This window comes from Ictalurus furcatus, chromosome 11, assembly GCF_023375685.1.
Source record: "Ictalurus furcatus strain D&B chromosome 11, Billie_1.0, whole genome shotgun sequence".
In the NCBI taxonomy this organism is placed as follows: domain Eukaryota; kingdom Metazoa; phylum Chordata; class Actinopteri; order Siluriformes; family Ictaluridae; genus Ictalurus; species Ictalurus furcatus.
This window is the reverse complement of record NC_071265.1, coordinates 27,184,788-27,206,833: the sequence shown is the minus strand read 5'-3', so window position 1 is coordinate 27,206,833 and position 22,046 is coordinate 27,184,788. Positions and strand designations below refer to the sequence as shown.

The following is a 22,046-nucleotide window of genomic DNA, read 5'->3' as shown; positions in this document are numbered from 1 at the left end:
AGCTAGAGAGCTAGCGATCAGAAAATTGTGAGCTCAAATCCCAGGACTGCTAAAGAAATACTGTTGAACCCCTGAGCAAGATCCTCAAACCTCAATTACTAGCTACATGCTTGTATTGTGTCCTATCTGGATAATCACGAATGCTCTATACATGTATACAATACTGAAACTGCACACCTTAATGAACATTTCAACCGCCGCTTATATAAAGCTGACATAATCCAAATAATGAGGTATCCAAATAAAATAAAATGAAGTGGTAAACAAATCGATCAAGGTCAGAAAAAAAGAAGTGCTTTTAAATCTGAACTTTTTTATTAATTAAATACACCATACTGGAGCCAATGTCTCTGAAAATATCACAAATAGATTTCTCTCTCATTCAGCATTTACAAGTGGACAGCTATGAGCTTAGTTGCTATGGTTCAGGTTCCGGTAGGAAGGGGCAGGGTAACGTGGAGGATGTACGGTAGCCACGTTGGGACAAAAACATTTACATGCATACATATGTGATAGTTTTACAAATACACCAAGAGTGTTCATGATTCGATTTGCACAAAAAAGCCACGGATACTTCTTGGAACCCAGTCTTTTTGATTCTTGAATCACCCGAAAAACGAAACACATTCCCTTTACAACATTTAAAATATAGAAAGCGGAGATAGAGTGTTGAAGAAAAAGAGAATAGATAAGGAAGTAAGGAGAAAAAAAAGAAGTAAAAAGGAAAAAAAAAAAAAACGCAGTCTGTTTTGCCCCTGTTAATGATCAAACAAATGTAACAACTGCGATTCGAAAAGCTGCAGCTGATTAGCTTCATTTGTCTGACGCTCTCCTTTTCTCTTACTTTCGCTTATCCAAAATGTCCTTCTGTTTAGTCTAATTCTCTCTTTTCACTCACTCTCTCTCTCACTCTCTCTCTCACTCTCTCTCTCTCTCTCTCTCTCTCTGTCTGTCTTTGAGTCCCACAGGGTCTGATCGGTCTCCTGTAAGTCATGGAGTCCTCAGATTTCCATTGGAAGCGCCTCAACGCTGGGAATCCGCCTATGAACAGGGGTCAGGTCAGGGGGAGGTTTAGAGAGGAATTCTGGGATAATCATAAGGGGAAGCTGGGGTAGTGCTGCGACTCCGGAAGTGAATAGGAAAGGAGGGTGGGGGCGGCGGTCAGGTCAGGACTGAGAGATCTTCAGTGACAATGAGCGAGGGCTGGAATGAAGGCACACATCCCGCTTTGAGCAACTCCTCCCTCCTAACACACCTGAGAAGAGAGAGAGAGAGAGAGAGAGATCATAACATGTTTTAGACTCGCTCAGAACAGGGCGACCATTATTCCAAAGTAGGCCAGTGTGTAGCAGATGGGCTAAATTACAACCAGGCACCCATATTACTGCTCCAGTTTGAACAGAAAATCAGCAAGCTTTTAGCTTTTCAGGTAGGATATATTACATTTTCAAAAGGGTATGGTATTGGATATTTCTGAGGCCTTATTTTCATAATCATGACACACACACACACACACACACACACACACACACACAAAAATAAGGCATGAGATCATGGTGATAGTGTGGGAGGGCATGGCTGAAATATTCAGTGTATTTTCATAATGTTTGAAGGAATACATTGTGAAGAAGTGTGGTTATGTGTGATATTATGATATTTAATCAAATCAGTTCCTCTCATTCCCATTAAAAACCCAGTGTGTGTAGCACACTGACATTTCCATAATGACACACAATTAGATTTCACTTTAAGAGTATTGCATTTTTTTTTTTTTAAAGTCACACCTTCCTAGAAACGGTCAACTTAGAAACTTTACTAAACATTTTCTGTTAAATTGGCTGTTCGATGAGTTTTGCAAAGATATCACACAATCCTAAACATATCTCTGTTGTGGATTTCACTGTCTGGAAGATTAAAGGTAAACATCTCTCAGGCATTTGGTAACAGACAAGAACAAAAGGTCCCTAATTCTCAGTGTCTAATGTATATATATGAACTAAAACAAGAATGAATAATAATAAAAAAAGATAGACAACTAAAATAATAATAATAATAATAATAATAATAGGTATCTGTTAACAGGTGAAAACAAAAAGTGTTTTAAAAAGTGTCTCAGTGTTAAGTATATGAGCTAAAAATAGAATTAAATAAAGTTATATATATATATATATATACACACACACACACACACACACACACACACACACACACAAATATAATAATGATAATTTGGTAACAGCTTAGAACTTTCAGTGATAAAAGACAAACAAACAAACACATAAATAAACAGAAGAAGAAGAAGAAGAATATCCTAAAAGTCAGTCATACTTTTTCTAAATATCTTTGTATATATTTCTGTGTCAAATGAAGCTGGTGCTCTGTACAGTCAGCTCTGCTAAAGCACCCGCTTAATTTATTGATTGGCGAGGCTTTGGAAACCATCTGCTGCCCTATTTCCTCCGCATTAACTCACAAGAACGTTTTATGAAGTTAGTCTCTTTTTGTCTCGGTTTTGAGCAGCGCTTCAGCACAGCCCCCAGGGTGCACGGCTTCTGTGGAGCAGAGCAACAGGGACAATTAGAGGAACGTCTAAGCAACGGCGTTCTGCTTTCACAGACAGTCGAGCCCAACTTCTCTCTCTCTTTTCCGTTCCTTTTGTTTTAAACATTCTAGGGGCAATTTACTTCTCCCTTCCTTCCTCAAGTTACTAGCAGGGTTTCGTTCTATTAGTAATTGCAACCCCCCCCCCCCCCCCCATGCATAGACTCACACACACACACACATTCGGGGGGCTAATTAAGGAGAAGGCAGGGAAGGTTTGGCTCCCTCGGGCTCGGCCTCAGCATGAGAAAGGTAATTTGTCTGTCCTGAACAAAGAGATTAGGGAGAAGCCAGGAAGCCCACTTAATAAATGAGCATCAAATGTCCTGAGCCGCCGACATGCACAACGCCAATTATGTCGCCATGAAATCGCAAATAATAAAAACATTGGCGGCCAGACGGGACCTCGTATACACTGAAGTAGCGGAGGCTTTCGACTCCTCTCTGACTCTCCTGTTGCGGTGCTTTTGCATAGATTTCATGCCGTAGTCTGCACATTTTTTTAGGAGCCGAGTCGATCACTTGGGGCTCACGCTTCATTCAGATTGGACGAGTGAAGTATGGAAAGGCTTAGACATACACACTGTATCTCCACTATCTTGAACTGTATTGCTGTGCTGAAGCCCATAATAACTCAATACTCTACGGCATTATTCATCTCAAGCATCTGCTGAAGACACTTGGACACGTCAACTCTTTTTTTCCTCTCTAGTGAGCAGGGAGAGGTGCCTGTGTGTATTTAAGACTTCTCTCCTTGCTATAATTAAAGCAGCATGGCCAATATTCAGATTGCATTTTAGCATTAATAATTCAGCTGTTTTCACTACAATTGATGTCGTGCCATAAATAAACAATGAGGCCTCATATTTACCGCCGCTGTTGTCAAGCGAGAGGAGTGAGGGAGGGACCGACGGCTTAAGCAGACATTTCAAATTAAGCTAGATAATGCAAAGGCATTCAATTTGAGACACGCTGCCCTCTTAGCACTGATTTGTAAAAGTGACGAGCTCTTAAAAGCCTTCTGACGGAATAGCAAGCTTAATGGAGCTCTTTCCTTCATGCACTCTTCATCTCTTGTCATTTCACTCTCTTCTTCCTCACTGGTCTTTTTCCTGCACTCCTTTTTCTAGGCTTTCTGCTCCCTCAGGCTGCCCTTGTTCTTAGTCCTCCCTCCTTTCCTTCTCTTTCTGGAAGGTGAAATCCACACACACACACACACACACACACACACACACACACACACACACACAGACTCACATCCACCCACACATCTGCTCCGTCTGCGTATCAATACTCATTATGTGTCACTAAGCTGCTGCTGATACAGTCGGATGGCGATGAACTCTGTGGTTACACACTGTCCCAAAGGCCAGAGCAGGAATTACATAAATAAATCTCTCATTTTATTTATTACTAGCTTAGCATGCTGCCTGGAAGGACTGAAAACTGAGGTCATTACATTGAGATTACAAATAATGCTTGCAATAACGGAAAAACGTTGGAGGAGACACTGGTGTAGAGGCATGGGAACAGTGGCAGCAATTGGTGGATCATACATAATAATAACGCTAAAATAGTTCATAAATAAAAAAAAAAGTTTGTTTGTTCCACTGAAATCATGTTTAATCAACAGTTCATTAATAATTACCGGGTTGTTAGAAATTTGGTAAACACAAATGGAAGAAGATTGAACATTTCACAGAACTGTTACTGGAATTAATTATTTATGGAAATTTACTGTGAAACTTTTTTTTTTTTTTTTTTTTTTTTTAAAAACAACACAAAAACAGGTAGCCTGAAATATAGCGACTGCTCTGTAAAATATTTAACAGATTCATAACAAAAAATGCATATAATATCCCAAACTTTAAATGGAAATGTAGTGTACAGTTAAGTGATATATATATATATATATATATATATATATATATATATATATATATATATATATATAATGATTAATTCTTTTGTCAAACCAGAACAATTACATTTACAGCATTTGGCAGACACCCTTATCCCTTATCCAGACCCAACTTACATTTATCTCATTTAAACAATTGAGGGTTAAGGGCCTTGCTCCAAGGCCCAGCAGGGATTAGAACTGATGACCTTCCCATCAGTAGTCCAACATCTTAACCCTTGTGCTGTTACCATAACACAAATATAAATTTTTATGAATAACCAAATGTGTTCAAAGAAAATGTTTCCAGCACCTTTTTTTCTAACATAGAGGAAAGCATTGTTCTTTGGCCTTTCTGTTGTAAATGTGATACATATTGAATGGAGGGGTGTAAAACAGCAACGCAGCGGAGGCCAGGTGATATTCTGACCACAAGGCAATAAGTCAGGATCTGCTGATTGGCATCGGGGAGCGCTAAAAATTCAAACCTGTGTCATCAGAAACGAGGGCGATCCATCCGCTGTACAAAATTACAATTTGTCTTCAGTCAATAGGATTTAATATCTATCGCAGCTCATGAAAGCGCAAATGAATCAATGTCATCAATACATAATCAGTCTGAAATATGAAGGCAGCAGAATTATGTTGGAAAACTTTTTACTTTTTTTCCACGCACACACACACACACACACACACACACACACACACACACACACCTCCTCCCCCCTCCTTTCACTTAACCAACACCGAGCTTGCGTTAGCAGTCCTCTCATTTTATGGAGCTGACATTAATTGTGACAAATTAGCTTTCACCGAGACTGAATTGCTCTTGTCTTGCAGGCCTGACCTTGGGCCTGAGGGGCTTTCGGCGAGCGAGGTAAAGTGCTTTTAGATCCGCTGTCATTTTTCCCCCTTTAAAAAGCAATTCTGCTGCTGTCACGCTTCCTGTGTCGTCCTCTCCGGATAACAACCAGACGTTTAGTTACTCACAGCGACTGTAGATAAATATACATGCTAAGCTAAGGGCTTAGTGACAAACAGCAGTTGGGTCCATATGCAGCGAGCGTACGTTGGGAATGTAAATCGATTACAATCCTATGAATGACACGAGACAGGTGTGGTGAACGAGAGGACGACACGGAAGAGCTCGTATTCCAGAACGACACTCGCACCGGGGGAACTAATAAAAAAATGTGAATGATAAGAAATCTGTTGTGTAAGTTTGCAACCTGCAGTGAAGAGATTTCTTCTAATTAAATGATAAATTATAGCTTTTTAATGAGCACCAGATGTCCAATGTGGGAAATGTGCCAAAAGAAATAACAGTATGATACTTGAGGACATTTTCAAAATGAAAAATATCACAACTTCAATCAAAAACTGCAAGAGAGTAATGCTACATTTAAAAATCAGATTCAATTAAAATGATTTTTTTTTGTGTGTCCTGTGTTTACAAGCTATTTAATAATAAACCTGTGGGAAACCTGTGAAATGGTTACTTTAAAGGAACAGTTCAGCCAAAAATGAAATGTGCATAATTTTAATCAGTTGTAATCAGTCGGCCAAGACGTGTCCGTTGCCTGAAGTTTGTTTCTTTGGCTTTGCACTATATGTAACTAACAAGTAAGGAAAGCGTATAGCTAGAGTCTGAAGAAGTGTTGTGCAAACTGCATGTCTAAATCATCACACTCCTTCCTCAACAAACAGTTTGGCGCAGTAATATCATTCGTACATAAATGTATTAATACAGTTACAAAATTAGTCCATATTACAAATATACAAATAGGAACTATATAATTATCCGACTTATTACTAACATACACATACGCTTTTTTTGGGTGACAGTCTGAAGTGTGTGCAGAGTGACACCAAAATACATGCTGAGGAATAAAAAGGATTTCATGACGGCTGATATCACTGGGTTGTTTGTTGTTTTGCTTTGTGACGTACTTTTATTTATTTTTATATATGAGTGTGTCGTACAGTGTCAGAAATGACGATCTGAGGCAAGTGTGTGTAATGATTTAGTTGAGCAGTGCACTCAAATGAACTTTCCTTATTAGCAACATTCGCCGCCAGCACAAAACTAAACAAGCAAACTTTAGATGAAGATAATAAAATTAATCAGCACACGCACCTCAAGGGCGAGACTAAAGGGTCTCACCTCTTATTTTTATTCTCTATAATTTTGCACTAATGTATATTTTTGGAAAATATTAAAATCATCTGTATTTATATATTGATCGTTATTGTATTGTTATAGTTATTTGTTGTTTGTTTTTTGTCTGTATGTTTATTGTCTGGTTTTATTATGTGGCTGCAGAGAGGCATCCAAGCAAGATTTTCATTGTTCCTTCATATATTGCAATAAAGCTTTGAATCCGCGAATATCTGTCATTTGATTGGCTACATTTCAGAGAAGTAGAAGCGTGTGTAAATGTCATCTCTGGCCTGAGCTGTTCCTTTAACATTCAATCAGCTTCTTGTTATTGTGAGTAAAAAAAAAAAAAAAGGATTGTCAGTGAAGTAGCACTGAGAGTAATGGCCCCTATATTGCGATATTGATATAACATGTTTTATATCAGTTGAGAGAAAAGTAGTGCAACATCCCAACTCTCTGCTTCCTGGAACGAATCCTGGCGCTGCAGAAGCCGATCTGTCCGGTTTGTATTTCCGAGTGTGTTTATGTGAGTGGCGTAGCACTAAGCAGAAGAGCTGGTGTTTACCTTCTGATCAGGAAGGAGTGGGTTCGTCTGCAGTGAAGTCAAGTGGCCGTTCATGAGCGCTGTGGGTCTATCGTGTTCGCAGAACAAGCTGCCGTTGATGTAGTGGAACCGGTCTCCAGGGACCAGCCGGTTCCGGCAAGTAGAACACGTGAAACACTGCCAGAGAGTGTGACAATAGGGTCTCGTTACCCACAATGCAACGGTTTAACTTTCACTCACACACACCCACACACACACACAGACGCACCACTACGCTCGAAGGTTTAGAACTGGGGAAAGGTATAATTTAGTATAATTTGAAACAAATCATTTACAAGCACGATTTCTAATCTGTAATCATATCAATATGTAAATTATTTATAGGATGAAAAATAATGATGCTTCTTAGGAGAATGAGAAGAAATCTGTGACGCTGGTTATTATATTAATTCCATTTATGATATTAATACTGTAGGTGATTGAAAATATCAACAAATTAACATTACATGCTCTGCTGTTCATTCGTGTGGATAATGTAATAATCTCCAGCATGTAGGAGGTGTAGACTGAGAGGCGTGTTACCTTGAGGTGGTACACATTGCCCTGTGCCCTCATGACCAGTTCACTGGCTGGGATGGACTGTCCACAAGCACTGCACGCCCCGCTGTTCCCAAATAACCTACACACACACACACACACACACACACACACACACACAAGTTAGCAAAAGTGCAGTGACAGATGGCAAAATATTTAACCACAGAATACACTTATGGCCTGTAGCTACTGATATTCAACACATAAACACACACAGAGTGAGTGCGTGAGTGAGTGAGTGCGTGAGTGAAGAGAGAGAGACAGTCAGAGTGAAAGAGCCGCTCAAACAAAAGTACAAATAACGAATGAAAGAAAAAGTAGCTAAGAAGTTCAACAATCCAACAAACAGATCCGAAATACAAGTCTTTATTTTGAAATGTAAACCGTTTGTCTTGATCTGAACTTTATTCGAGTATTTATTAGAACTTTGGCTGGAATAAAGCAGAATTAATATATGCGCGATGTCTGTTTGACTGCCTGTTTACACTTGACTGTGATAATAAAATCCTACAGTGAGGCTTACAGTAGCTTATATTGTTGCAATATCCTGCCTGCAGCAATGGCAATACACACACTCACACAAACTCACTCTCTCTCTCTCTCTCTCACACACACACACACACGGAAACAAATGGCGTCTTCAATTTTTCTGATATTGGAAAATGTAAAATTGTAATGCCAGCAGTCCAAATGAAAAAAATCCTGTCGTGTCCTCCAAAAGCTTGTAGCGCTGCCGCTCGCCTACGTATTACCTTCAGCACTCATTTTTTTCACTACCTATAATAACCTGGAACATAAGCAATCAGGACCTAAGAGCATTTGATTGTACATCTAGAGGGAGATGTAGTGCTTTAGCCATTACGAGAGCGGCGCGTGCTCCGTTTCCATTAGAAACCCTCGGCTAGCCCGGCTTGATATATAATGTGCATGGGTTAACCTTTTCAATCACGGTGTCAACACTTTAGATTTGCTGGCGCTCATCTCTTTCATCCCTAACCCTCTCTCTCTCTCTCACACACTCTCTCTCTCTATCGGCCTCTTGATAATGAAATGCTTGCTCCTGCTTCTCTTCTATCTGCCTTCAGAGTCCACAATTTAGATTACTTCATCTCGCCGAGCAACAAACTGAATGAAATTTCGATTTGAGCCGAAAGTAATTTACTGGGATCTGGACCCATTTGTCATCATATCTCACTGGTGTTTGCTCTATCAGTGCACTTTTCCTATGCAATCAAATAAGACCACAGCATCTGACAAGCTCTGGCGGGAGGGACTGAGGGAGAGGGTGAGATAGAAAATGTGGAAAGGAAGAACGAGTGGAAGTGGGATATTCAGTGGGAGAGCGAGGCAATAGAGGTGCAGAGACAGAAAAGGGCAACACTGGAAAGCTTGCAAAACTTGCACGGAAGAAATAATGAGAAAAACTTGATGGATATTAAAAAAGTACGGCGTAAGTACCGCTTCGTTTTGCCACCTGACTGTAATTTAATTCCTTATAAACTTAGTATGCGCATTTCCTAATGTGAGAAAAGCAGCGTGATTTCACAACTCTCTTGTTTCTGGAAGTCTCCCTTCGCTTTGCATGTTTTGTAGCTGTGTGTTCTAGTGAGAGAGAGAGAGAGAGAGAGAGAGAGAGAAAAAACGGCATGTCGCTTTAATATTGGCCCTCAGATAGCTGCTCATAGGCAAGCAGAGAAACAAATTTTGCTGTGGCATCGATTGGGGAGGCTCAATCAAAACTCAATTTCAAAAGTAATTAGCTCCAGGCCTGTGACAACGGCGCGCCTTCGACGGCGTAAATTGAACGGACGAGCCGTGGAAAATGTCAGAGGGATATCTTTAAATGCTGCCATTCTCCTCAACTGCCAAATGACATCTAGCTTAATCTTCCGATAGTGCTTCAGCTCGGAAAAGCTTTTTCGCACACTCAACCCTTCAGCACTCAACACACATTCCACTGTTTACAGTCTTGTCCTATTTGGGCAGGGTTGTTGTTGTTTTTTTTTTTTTAATTTCCCATGTGTGGACATCTTTAGGAAAAACTGAGAAAACACAGGGAAGCAGGATTTCATTTTATCAGTGTGAGCTATACGTAGTGGGTTAATGATTTGACCAGGGGTTGGCTCCTGATAGTATTTGATTTAAGGGCCTGAAGGCATTAGGTGCTCAATTAAGTCGCTATCAGTCTGCCCTTGGCCTCTAATGGTCTCTCTCTCACCATTGAGCTGCAGTCTTATAGGGAGAGGAAGGTAGAGCAAGCCTGGGTCAGTATAATTAAAGCCTGGGGACTCTTTAATTGCAGTGACACCGCTGGTTTTCACCTCCTTCTCTCAGAACCGCACCGATCTCTGCCTTAGTTGTTGTTCTCTTTCTTTTCTTTTTTTTTTTTTCCTTCAGGCTATTCGCCTTGGCGATCAATCACACATAACGAAAAGACGGTCTTGTCAACGAGACATCACGGAATGTTGATTTATTAACGTTTTCCATTGCGGAGCAGAAAGATAAAAACAGACGGTCCCGACCATGTCTGTCTTTCATAAGAGAAATATTTGGAGCTGTCTACACTCCATCGAACGATGTCTACTGGATTTAATTTGGATGCTGGCTGTGAGGTGAATTACAACCTAGTGGAGCAATTTAGGGCCATCTGGCAAATGCTGGCCTCTTAGGCAGAACCTTTTGAGCAGAGTGATGTAAGGTAGTACAACAATGATTTCGGCATCACAGTCCATTATAAAAATGCCTCTCAACATTAGCAGCCAAAGAACCTTAAAAGCACCAGGCTTGATACTTAAGCCCGGCTTTGCATAATGGCAAGGCTACATTAGAGGAAGAGATGGTGGGGGGATTGAGAGTGGAGAGAGGGAAAACGAGAGAGACAGGAAGGGAAGGAAAGGGAAGGGAAGGGAGGGGGCAAAAAAAAAAAAAAAAAACGCAGCCAAATTACACTTGGTTAATTCAGAGTAACAGATCTAGTCCCTGGTGGATTGAAGTCCTTGAATTAATTCTGTTATGACAAATCAAGATAAACGTTTCCCCTAAATTGCATGCGATATAATTAATTTCCGAGATCCGAGGTTTTTTTTTCTCACAGCCTAATAGTTCACGTGCTCATGTGCTGTCACTGTGCTCGAGTGGGCTAACTTCAAAGTGATATTAAATAACCAACTATTAGATTTACCTAGCACGTTCTATTGGAAAAGTGCCATTTAATTACCTAGGCCTATTCAATTAAAGAGACAGTGCCCCGTCTCCCTCCACCCACCCCTGATGGTCATGTGATTATTCACTACCAAAATTAATTCTCCCTCCATCACTTTATACTCTGTTGCCTGTACAAATAACACACACCCGGAGCTTAGAGGAACATCCTGAACATAGATTGAAAGAACTGTGAACATATTTAGGCTGCAATTTGACTCAATGAGCAAATGAAAAATATCCCCATTATGACATAAATTGCAATTCACTAACATTTAAACAGCTTAAACTGTTAAAAAACGGAGTCAGTCGTGCGTTTTTACTTTGGATTACTTTCTGTGCACAACTTTCCATCGTTCCTGTAGGAACTGTATTAACGTTGTGCGATAAACTGAACTCATCCGGTTCCAGGTGTTTACATTACGTAAAGAAAAAGCCGAAAGTAAAGTTCCCGTTTCCATTTAATAGTCTCCTGTCTGACTGTGTTAAATGTGTAGCGATGGCACTCATTTGTTTCATCTGTCTGACTGAAATTAGATGGCCATCATCCCAGGCCATTCACCTCATCTCCCATTAGAGGAAATGTGATGCATTTTCAATCACAGTGTCCCAATCAATTGGCTGAGTGTTTCTGTGTAGGCGGTATTAATATAAGTCAGTCGGGATATATAATTCCATTATTTACACTGCAAGGCCAATTTAATAATCCATTACAAAAATAAGACAGGTCCCTTTAAATCCCCCAACCTCCCCCCCAGAGGAGACTGGCCCTCATAATAATCCCCCCTACACTTCTCTCTCTCTCTCTCTCCCTCTCCCTCTCTCTCTCAAAAGCCAATTTGGTTAATTAAATGTTTTGTTTGGGATGCGGCTCTCGTTCATTTCGGACACGTCATTGGGAGCGGATCGGAGCCAGGGACTAGATCTCATTAGATAAAACCCATCAGGACTAAAGGAAAATGGAGGGGGACTCTAATTAAAGCTTTTAATTGTGTGCACTCGCTGTCAGATGTTTTTTTCTCTCTCTCTCGCTCTCTCTCTTTTTTTCTCTCTCTCTCCCACTCTCTTGTCCTTTCCTCTTATCTCTCCTCAGATCATCACAGGCCTGTGTGAGCTGCACACTAATTACAAAGAGAAAGGTGCAGGCACTTTTTCCCCTCCCTGTTCTTTTTAATTAGGGCTGGAGACCGGGGTCGGCTAGCACTCGATCCCTCCAGATCAGGTGCAGTGGAAAGAGTGGAGGCTCTCGCCGTTTGCATTCGTCCTCTCACTTTTTTGCCCTGGTGCACACCTGCTCGTCACGGCCTATCCTTTCTCAGGAAAGCAGCACTTGATCCGATTCACATCACGAGCCAAGGTAAACACTGGCTAATGACTAGATTGCCAAAGACACTCACTCTCTCTCTCTCTCTCTCTCTCTCAACTGCAGCCTGGAAGATCAGCGCACATCACAGATGACGTGTCAATGTTCCTTTTTGCACTCACACTATGCATGAAACATCCAGTTTCAGCTCCTCAGTCTCAGTATAAAAACTTTGCATGCTACAGAGGTCCTTCATTATCAACATTACCTTATAATCAGTTAGATATAAGACCTACTTGTCCAAATCTTAACAACTGGATGAACATTTCGAGAAATCAAAAAGGCTAAACTTCCCTGAGTTCAAGTGTACTTCGCTTGCCCTTGCTGAGGTCAAACTGTTGAATGATTGCCCTGTCAAATCAGGCAACACCAGGTGAGTGAGACTTCAGTGACCTAGCCTTCACTCCGAGCGTCAGACGCCCTTATGTAAATATTTAAAAAGGCCCTTTTCACTAATTAAATTGTCTCCTTCTGGTTCACAAACACGCCGGACAGGACACGAAAACCCCTTCAAATTCCTGCACACGCCAAACTCGGTCTAGCACTCAAGTTTTCTAGTGTCTTGTAAAGCAAATGCTGCTGTGGTTCCCTTCATTCTATGATGAAAAACAAGCCACGCAGATGTTCTTCAGAAAGAATCCCTTTCGTCTCAGGCTCAGCCAGCATGTCAATTGCTTGACCTCTTTCAGCGAGAGGACTTTACCCACAACGGTTTAACGAGCGCCGCCGTGGCAGAATCTGAGACACATGTTCTCAATGGAAAATCTACCGCTCTCCCTGGGACGCCCAACACCTTACGACTTTTCCCATAATGTCCTGCTCGTCATTACATTCCAAATGTTATTTCACATGGCAATCAAACAGCCTTGACGCCCAGTTGGACGTCTTCAGAGATCTAAGACACACTTAGATTAAGAGGCACTCAGTCCATTAGACTGCAATATAATATCTTATATGCTGCCTACATGCAAACATTTGCTACTCTTCATCAGTTGAAACAATACACACCCCATCATGCTTTCAGCTCAAACATCTCCAAGCAGAGTTCTGGGATCTTATATCTGGGTATCCCAACATGGATGGCAATATATCCCACACTCGTATACATATATACACACACACACACACACACACACACACACACACACGCACACACACAGAGTCGGGTCTGACCTGATGTAGTCATTTCTGCACAGGATCATGCCACTCTTGGTGTAGCATGAGGTGCCGATCTCTCCGAGCTGGGCTTGGCAGCACGAGCATTTAAGGCAGCGGCTGTGCCAGTAGCTGTCCATGGCGTAGAGGAGGAAGCGGTCGGCGATCTTCCCTCCACAGCCTGCGCAGCGCTTCCACGACATGGTACCAGCTCCAACTGGTGCGGACTGAGCACTGCCTCCTGGGTTCACCATCGTCTCTGCTAAAACACAAACAAACACAGGTTAATGCTTATTTGAGGGCCTTTTTATCTTCACTGCAGGTTTGCCACTTCTCAGCAGAGGGTCCATAATCAGTTGGCGATGATAAGAAGGGAAAAAAACTTTTTTGTGGCATTTAGGAACTCAACCATCATTTGAGCAAAACTGCAAGTAATATGTGCCAGCAATTAAAATCAACAACAAAAAAAAAGTGAAATAAAACTGATTTTAAGAACTTGTGTCCTAACTTTCACCAGTTTACGTTTCACCATATAACCTGATCCAAAGTGATGCCTCTTTACAGATCATTTGGATTGTAAGGACCTTTTTGGATGTCATAACGCACGTCCGTATCTCAACCTCGTTTGAAGCACTAATCTGCCCTTGATCCTTATCTAAATGCTGAGGTCGGCTCTTTGGTGATGAATGTCTGCTCGCCTGATAACATTGGGGCTGCTGGAACAATTAAAGAGGCGCTGCATGGCTTTTGTCGAGCTCCTTAAATTGCTTTTAAATGGCACATTACCCTGAGCTGAGCCATTCTTCATGCCGGGTCAATGTTTTCTCTCTGGCTAAGAGTGTGTTATTGCGAATGGAGCCGGAGCAGATCATGGCCGTTATTAAAGTTGCATGAGCCATTCACAAGCGTACATATTGGATTGGGTGAGTTCTGTTTGGTACACAGCAGAACAAAAGTGTGTTGTATTAACACCAGCAGTACAAATAAACAGTGCTGATAAGCACTAAAATACTGTAAGAATTACTTCAACACTCTGGGAGTTCATTAAACACTGTAGGGATTTGTTGTTGTTGTTGTTGTTGTTGTATTCAGCAATGTGGTTGGAATAAAAAAAAACTAATTCTGTGCATCCTGCAGAGGCGTACAGTTTGTTAAAGTCCATTATTCCCCTATCAGAGGCGATCGCGCTCGCGCAGCGTTCCGCGCCTGCGCATTGCGCTTGCACCCGACGCGCGCGCTTCTTCCCCTTCACCTCCTTCCCAACTAATCGGCGCAATTTTCATCCACTTTAATCTTCTCCGATTTCATTCTCCAGTCTGAGCGTAACTATTTACTGAAAGGTAATGAGAGAGAGAGAGAGAGAGAGAGAGAGAGAGAGAGAGAGATGTGCATTCAGTCTAAAGCCCATTAGTGGAGGCTCTTTTAGCAATACCTCAGTGCTGATCACATCTCAGAGCAGATGAATGAGAAGGAGGGGAGGAAGATAAAGCAGATCAGACCACAGTCAAGTCTCACTCCGGTTCGGAGGAGAAGGGATGGGGAATTTTAACCGAAAAGGGCTCAAATCCCGGGATTCTTTTACGCACATGGTTATATAAAACACAGCAGACACATCACTGATTAATAAATGAATGTAATAGGCTATTTACTGGACTTCACATGTAGCCTAAGCAAAGGAGATAATAATACAGAAAGCTATCAACATGTTCATATGACAACTGAATGAACTGTTTATAATTACACATGAGCTGCATTGTTTAATGTCATTAGAGAGTAAAGCCAAGTTAAGTGTGGCTTACTGGAACTCTGATCAGTGGACATGAAGCAGCCATCTGCGACCTGCCTCTTATTTTGCTTAATCCTCACTAATGTATCCAGTTACATTCTTCAGCGTCAGACGCGGTGTCTGAGTTGCCAAAGCAAATCGCCAAACTCACCTCTTTTATCTCTTTCGGGTATAAAAAGCAAATCTTTCCGTCGCGGGGATTCCGATAATGTGTGCTTTTCAAAATAATAATAATAATAATAATAATAATAATAATAATAATAATAATAATAATAATCTCAGAGAGCGCTGGAGGAGAGAAAAGTCCGAGTTCAGTGCGGTTTTAAAGTCCAATGCAGTGCAGACAGCTTTTATTTTCTGTGCGCAAACAAACACACACACACACACGCGCGCGCGCGCGCACCCGCGCGCACACAAACACGCACGCACGCAAGCACAGAGGACCAAATGGAGTTTTCAGATTATATTTCCACTGGTGCCGTCACGTTTTATTCTTGGATTCTTTCCTCTCACGATGATTAAATGTCCGTGTTGTCGTTAAACGCGATCCAGGAAAGACTCGATCATCTCGCGTGAAGCTGCGTGTCTCTGCGTCTCTGTCTGCGCCTCGCACTGGTCCGTCTTCTCCAGCTCTCTGTCCTGCTCAGCGCTCCGGCTGCGCTTTTGCTCTACATGTGTCACTGACAGGAGAGGGGTGGGGGGGGAGAGAGAACCCGAAACTAAACTGTGGTTGCCAGATCGATACTATAACGGTCCATCGAATACCCTTTTAATTCATTCAAAGACATCACTAAATTGTACTAAATGTCAATGTATAAACTACACTGTAATTTAAACATAGTAAACATAGCTAACAGTAAATATAGTGAATTATATAAACGAACTCCAAGGCTAATTTGGTCTGTATATAATGCGTTTAAACTAAACAATCTGGCAACACGAAGCCAAAGCGACCCACCTCTCATTATGACGCCAATCCATATCAGCCAATCACAACGCGCGCTTTTCTTCGAGTGAAATAACAAATTGGGCCAATCAGAACGCAGTGAAGTTGGCTCTCCCAGAAGCTCCGAGAGAAGTGAGGTAGAAAAAAAACTGGCAGTTGAGAAAATATTTATTTTGGAGTGTTGATTTTATTATATTATGTTTTGTTTTTGTTTTTTTTTTAATACGATTTATATATTTATTTTTTAAGCATTATATAATTATCCACAGTTCTTTGTTGTATAACCAAAACGCAGAAAAATGCACAGTGTGTATGTGGACAGGTTTCTTTCACTACTCTGCCAAACTGTGATTTAATGTACATTTAAAATGAATTGCTACCCAGGACTGCCAGATTGGATTCAGAATTTTATGACCAAAACGCGGTTTATGTTCCTCCAAATGCACCACAGAGCAGCGCCAAACTTTATATTATAACTAAACAAAATTATAAGTATCCAAGAGAATGTGATTAAAAATAGCCAAATGAACAGACAGCCTCTTCAATCATGCAATCCTGCTGTTACTTCTTTGAATATAATGCATAATCTTAGCACTGCTGGCATCTTAAGAAAAATTCTGTCTGAGATAAAATGCTACATCATTTCTGTATTTTTTAGCAGGTTTTATCTACAGTCACATCTGAGGAGAAGGCCCAGTGCTGGTCCACGCATACCATCGTCATCGGACCTACACGCCTGGTGTAGGAATGGTGTAGGAATGCTGGAAAGGAATTAATCTGAATCTGGCTGCTACAACACCATGCCAACGGTATTTAAGTCCAATTCCAATTATTCATTCAGTCATTCAGTTTTACTAAGCACTTTATCCTGCTCAGGGTTGTGGTGAAAGAGCTGGAACACCGGGTGCATGGTAAGTCACGGCCATGAAAACTTCAAATGAAAACCCTACACTCTTGGCTATCTGAAGAGTCACTTTGTGTCTTCAAACGAACACTGAAGACCTGCCTCTTCACCAAACATTTAAACAAGCACTAAATCTACACTACTCGTTTAAATAAAAAACTCGTGTACTGTTTTCTTTGCTGCTATGTAACAGGGTTTTATTCTCATGGTATTCTTGAATCCTGGACTATTTGTACAAGTGTGAGATTATGGTTTTCAACAGAGACCACAAAACACATCTGGAAGTCTTTCTGGATAAGGGTGCCGTAAATGTAAATGTTGCCGCTTACATCTCGGCCATGTTTGACCCACAAAAACCTTGTCATAGCCTTAACTGACCCTTATTTGCCTAAACCCAAATATATTTATCATTTCTGCTTTCTCTCTGGTTGAAGTGGCCACAGTAAATCTCTGAGCTTTTTGACTGTATATGAATACAGTTTGAAGCTTTCACACACATGTTCTTACACAGTGGCACCATCATCTGTCCACAAAAGGAATTACGGGTGAAATTGAAAGTAGGTAAAGGTCCAGTTTCCCAGTCCTGCACATCCCAGACTTGCCATGTAATATACATTTTAATCTGTTTTACTGATGCATCACATCTGAACGAACTCATCAGTACTAACTAAACGGTGAGCCTATCCCAGGGGTATCGGGGCACGAGGCAGGGGACACCCTGGACAGGGTGCCAAGCCATCATGGGGCACAATCACATACACATTCACACATTACAGACAACTTGGAAATGCCAATCAGCCTACAACACATGTACGTGGACTGGGGGAGGAAACCGGAGTACCCGGAGGAAACCCCCAAAACACAAGGACAACACGCAAGCTCCATACAGACAGGGCGAAGGCGGGAATCAAACCCCCAACCCTGAAGGTGCAAGGAAAACGTGCTAACCACTAAGCCACTGTGCCCCCACATCACCACTAGTAGTGAGTAAAGTGATTGTAATCAAAACTTTGTTGTACAAAGTCACATGTCTTGCCATCACCAGCCAATCCGAAACAGGAAATCCTGCGTCTATGACAGAGACTCAGAGAAATGGTTAGCTCCGGTCTTTCTCAGTATATTTCCTTCACGTGAGGTCTGTCTGTCGAGTGTTTTTTTTTTTTTTTAATTAAATAAATAAACAAATCTAAATGGACTTTGCATTACGATAAAGCAAAGCAAATTCTTAATTTCTAGTAACTTCACCTGTATTTGAATAACAAACATAACTTTACATTAATAGTGAATTATTTCAAATAATTTTTTTTTGACCTTGCCAGTAAAATCAGTCTGATCTATAACATATTGTGCTAGCCAAGGAAAACTCCCCTACCCCTCTTACAACACAGTTGCTGATGATCCAATACAGAATAAAAAACCTAACATCAAGCATTTCACCAACATTAAAATAAGAATGATTATGAGTGAAATCAGATGAAAGTCTATCAGCATTCCAGTATAATGATATAATATATCATATAATTAATCAGTATATCAGCATTCCGGTATAATTTATGTATTTAGACTACTGTATATGCTCTTTGAGTGAGCAGTAAGTGTGTATTGTTCTGGATATTAAGCACTAATACTGAAAAGAATCAGAAAACTATTTGTCATGTAGAAATGTTGCTATTTTAAGGACCATTTAGCTTTCCAACGTCTTTGTTCTACCTTTACAGGAGAGGATCTGCTTATTGTTCTAGCACACGGTACACACTCACCGGCACAAAAATAAATCTGCTGAAGCCACCACTCATATATCACTGCAAGTTATTGCTCATGCTTGTGCAAAGTAAAAAGGAGCGGACATCTAAAGAGAGTGGAGATGAAGTTGCTTACCATTTAATGAAGCAGAATCATGTAAGACCATGGATGTGCTCTTTCAGTGATGGCCTTACTTCCACCTGATTTGGGCCTGTAACTCCATGAGTTGTTTTCTCTTAGAGAAATTTTGTTGTTGTTTTTTTTTTGTTTTTTTTTTAAACTGCAGGAAGTGAGAAAGTTTGGTGACATTCACCGATGAGTTTCAGTTTCAGTGGGCACTTAATCAGTTTGGGAACAAAACCACATAATTATGAGTTTCTTCTGGCTTCATTAGTAAGACATACAGTGTGTAAAGAGTCTCCTGCAGCACGTCTTAATGGTTTAATTGTGCCCAGTCCTAGTTGATTGCAGAGCTCTGTTTGATTTCCCTGCTGGAAAGGTAACTCTATTCCACCCAGGATTAGGCCCCATTTTCTCCTGCTAGAACAATAATTAATTTATCTCAACTATTAAAACTAGAGGGAAATTAGGAGAAGATTCTGAATGGGTGCCTCGAAGGAAAAGCATTCTTTGTTCTTTGGCAGTCTTTAATGAGCTTTTCATAGATGGGGAAGGAAAAATTACTCTCTCTCTTTTTTTTTGAAATATGATATTCTCCGGATAAAGGACGAAGAGAGGGTGTTGTGGAGATCCCCAGGGAAAATAGATACCCCCCCCCCCCCCCCCCACACACACACACACACACACACAAACACACAAAATCTTTTGATTCCTTGTACTATAGTAACTCTTCTATCAGAGCAGATTGGGAAAGAAAGTGCAACAATATGCAATAATACAGTTTAAATGATTCAACTGACCTGAAGTAAAACACATCGAGCTGTACTGACACCCGAGAGGGGTGACAGCAAAATGAAGTTTGTGTCCTTAGTTGGAAACTAGTAGAGAAATTGCTAAGAGAAACCTAGTTTAATAATGTTATGTTCTAAATAATTTAGTCTTTAAACCTCATAGAGGCAGAATGTCTTTCTATAGTATAGAATTTTCTCTGAATATATCACATTTGAAATAAACTTTTGTATTCAAAGCTTTACTGGAAGACACACTTGGTGACAACTGCAAATGTAGCCCATGCAATGTTAAATTATACGTATTGTGATTGCAACATCAATTATGGTGTCTAGCCTGGAAAATCTGAAACGACAATACAGAAGAGCATCCCTGAACCTGAGAACGATGGCTTTAAAAGATTTTCCAGCCATGAATTTATCTATTATAGAACACGCTTCCAGATCACTTGCTGTTAACCTTGTTTTCTTTTGCTTTCAATTATACACTGAGTGAATCCAGGCGCTGCTCCTTGCAGGTAAAACAGCTTCTCTTACACCATCTCCATGTGCAGCGCGACACAAAACACATCTAACGACAAGATGGATCAGTTGTTTCTCAGCTCACCAGGCTGAAAAAAATACTGAAGTCATTTCTGTAATAGGTTGTTATCGATCGCTTTGATCAATCTGGTGTCAGCTGAGAGCAAATAAGTGCGCTTAATTAAATACTAATAGATAACGGCCTTATAAATAGCACAGCCGACTTGAAAAACAGATGAGGTAACAGAATGAATCGGGCGGTGTTTGAAAATTTTAACATTTGGGAGAGACTTCATCAAGAATTGCTCTCTGCATCCTCGATGTGCAATTATATATTATGCATGTCATTAAAGCTCAATTAGACTATTAGACTCTCTTATAAGTTACTCTCTCAGTCCATTTATTTGGGGGGGGGGGGCTTGTTTGTAATTGGATTGTTGTAAACAATGATAAAACTGTGTTCATGCATGCAGTTGCAGGATAATTGGGTACTCACAACACTGCAGATTCATTTGTTGTTAAAAATATTCATATTCAGTGTTTTCCAAACCAGGTGTCAGGATCCCCAGGGGCAAGGGAGACACTTTTATTTCATCAATTAAACAGATTTTATTATGATAATTTGCTATTAGGATAAATACATTTGATCCTGGTCAGGGTTGCAGTGGATCACTGGGTGGAGGACGGGAATACACCCTCGGTTAGACGTCAGTCACTCGCACGGCATCATGCACACACTCATTCCCACACTCACTCACACCTAGGGAGAGTTAATGTAACACAGCAAATCCGCCTTGTGGTATGTTTTTAGGAGCTGGGAAGAAAGCAGAGAAGCCATAGCAAGTCTAGACTGACACAGAGAAGATCCACACAAATAAATAAAGTGCTTTATAAAAGGTTAATGAAATGTCAGTGTTTTGTGCTACTGTTTAATAATACTTTGGTGCTTGGTGTTTATGCAAATATCTCTTTTGGGCTAACTAAAAACCTCAATGATCTAGTATCAGATCTGTTGTAAAAGGCACTGTTGGTATAGTAAGAGCTTGATCTCATTGTACATGACGATGTTTATTAACAGACAATTTCCTGTCATGGATAATTATTTGTATAAACATGAGACCTGAGAAAATTGTATTGAATAAGAAAAGGTACCTATCCTTAACCTTCCTAACACTAAGTATGAATTATGTATTTAAAATTGTTATTCATTTGCATGGCTGACACAGTGTTGTTTTAATTTATATGATCAGCGGTGTATATTGATAGACAATGAGACCGTGTATCAAATAATATGAATAATTTGTGCTATGCGGTGCTCAGCATGGATGGCAACAGAATCAGTGTTTGGGACAGGGGTCAGCTGGTGGGGAAAAATTGAGCATCTGGCTACAGTAGTAGCTGCTAATAAATGTCTGGCTCTGTTATTTATGTGTAATTAATTTATACGGTATTGCATCGTCCCTTACATAAAAGTCTTAAATGCTATTATTACTTTCTATTAGCTGTCAGAAAACAACAGCACCAGGCTAGCATACAAACTCACAGCAAATATACTACTACTACTACTACTACTATTACTATTACTACTACTGTTACTACTACTACTATTACAACTACGATTATTACTTCTATTACTACTATTACTACTACTGTTACTACTACTACTACTATTACTACTGTTACTATTACTACTACTAATACTATTATTACTACTA

At 40.5% G+C, this 22,046-nt stretch overlaps 1 protein-coding gene across 2 annotated transcripts; it reads right to left on the bottom strand.

Moving 5' to 3' along the window:
* Positions 1-881: 881 nt before the first annotated feature.
* Positions 882-15,962, bottom strand: lmo4b (LIM domain only 4b). 2 transcript variants are annotated; one of them, XM_053636517.1, is made up of 5 exons: positions 15,460-15,962; positions 13,541-13,784; positions 7,789-7,885; positions 7,228-7,383; positions 882-1,255 (listed from the first exon to the last, which is right to left on the bottom strand). In XM_053636517.1, exons 2-5 carry the CDS (start codon positions 13,774-13,776, stop codon positions 1,247-1,249), a joined length of 498 nt encoding a protein of 165 aa, XP_053492492.1. In that variant the 5' UTR covers positions 13,777-13,784; positions 15,460-15,962; the 3' UTR covers positions 882-1,246. The 2 variants fall into 2 exon arrangements, with proteins under 2 accessions (XP_053492492.1, XP_053492493.1); XM_053636518.1 differs by lacking the exon at positions 15,460-15,962 and having other exon boundaries at positions 13,541-15,027.
* Between the last annotated feature and the right edge of the window lie 6,084 nt (positions 15,963-22,046).

Excerpts from the sequence above, each read along its gene's own strand:
- lmo4b (XM_053636517.1), bottom strand. The coding sequence starts at position 13,776 with ATGGTGAACCCAGGAGGCAGTGCTCAGTCCGCACCAGTTGGAGCTGGT. Across the intron at positions 7,886-13,540 it reads TGCAGAAATGACTACATCAG|GTTATTTGGGAACAGCGGGG; the intron begins GTCAGACCCGAC and ends GTGTGTGTGTAG. Across the intron at positions 7,384-7,788 it reads GCAATGTGTACCACCTCAAG|TGTTTCACGTGTTCTACTTG; the intron begins GTAACACGCCTC and ends ACTCTCTGGCAG.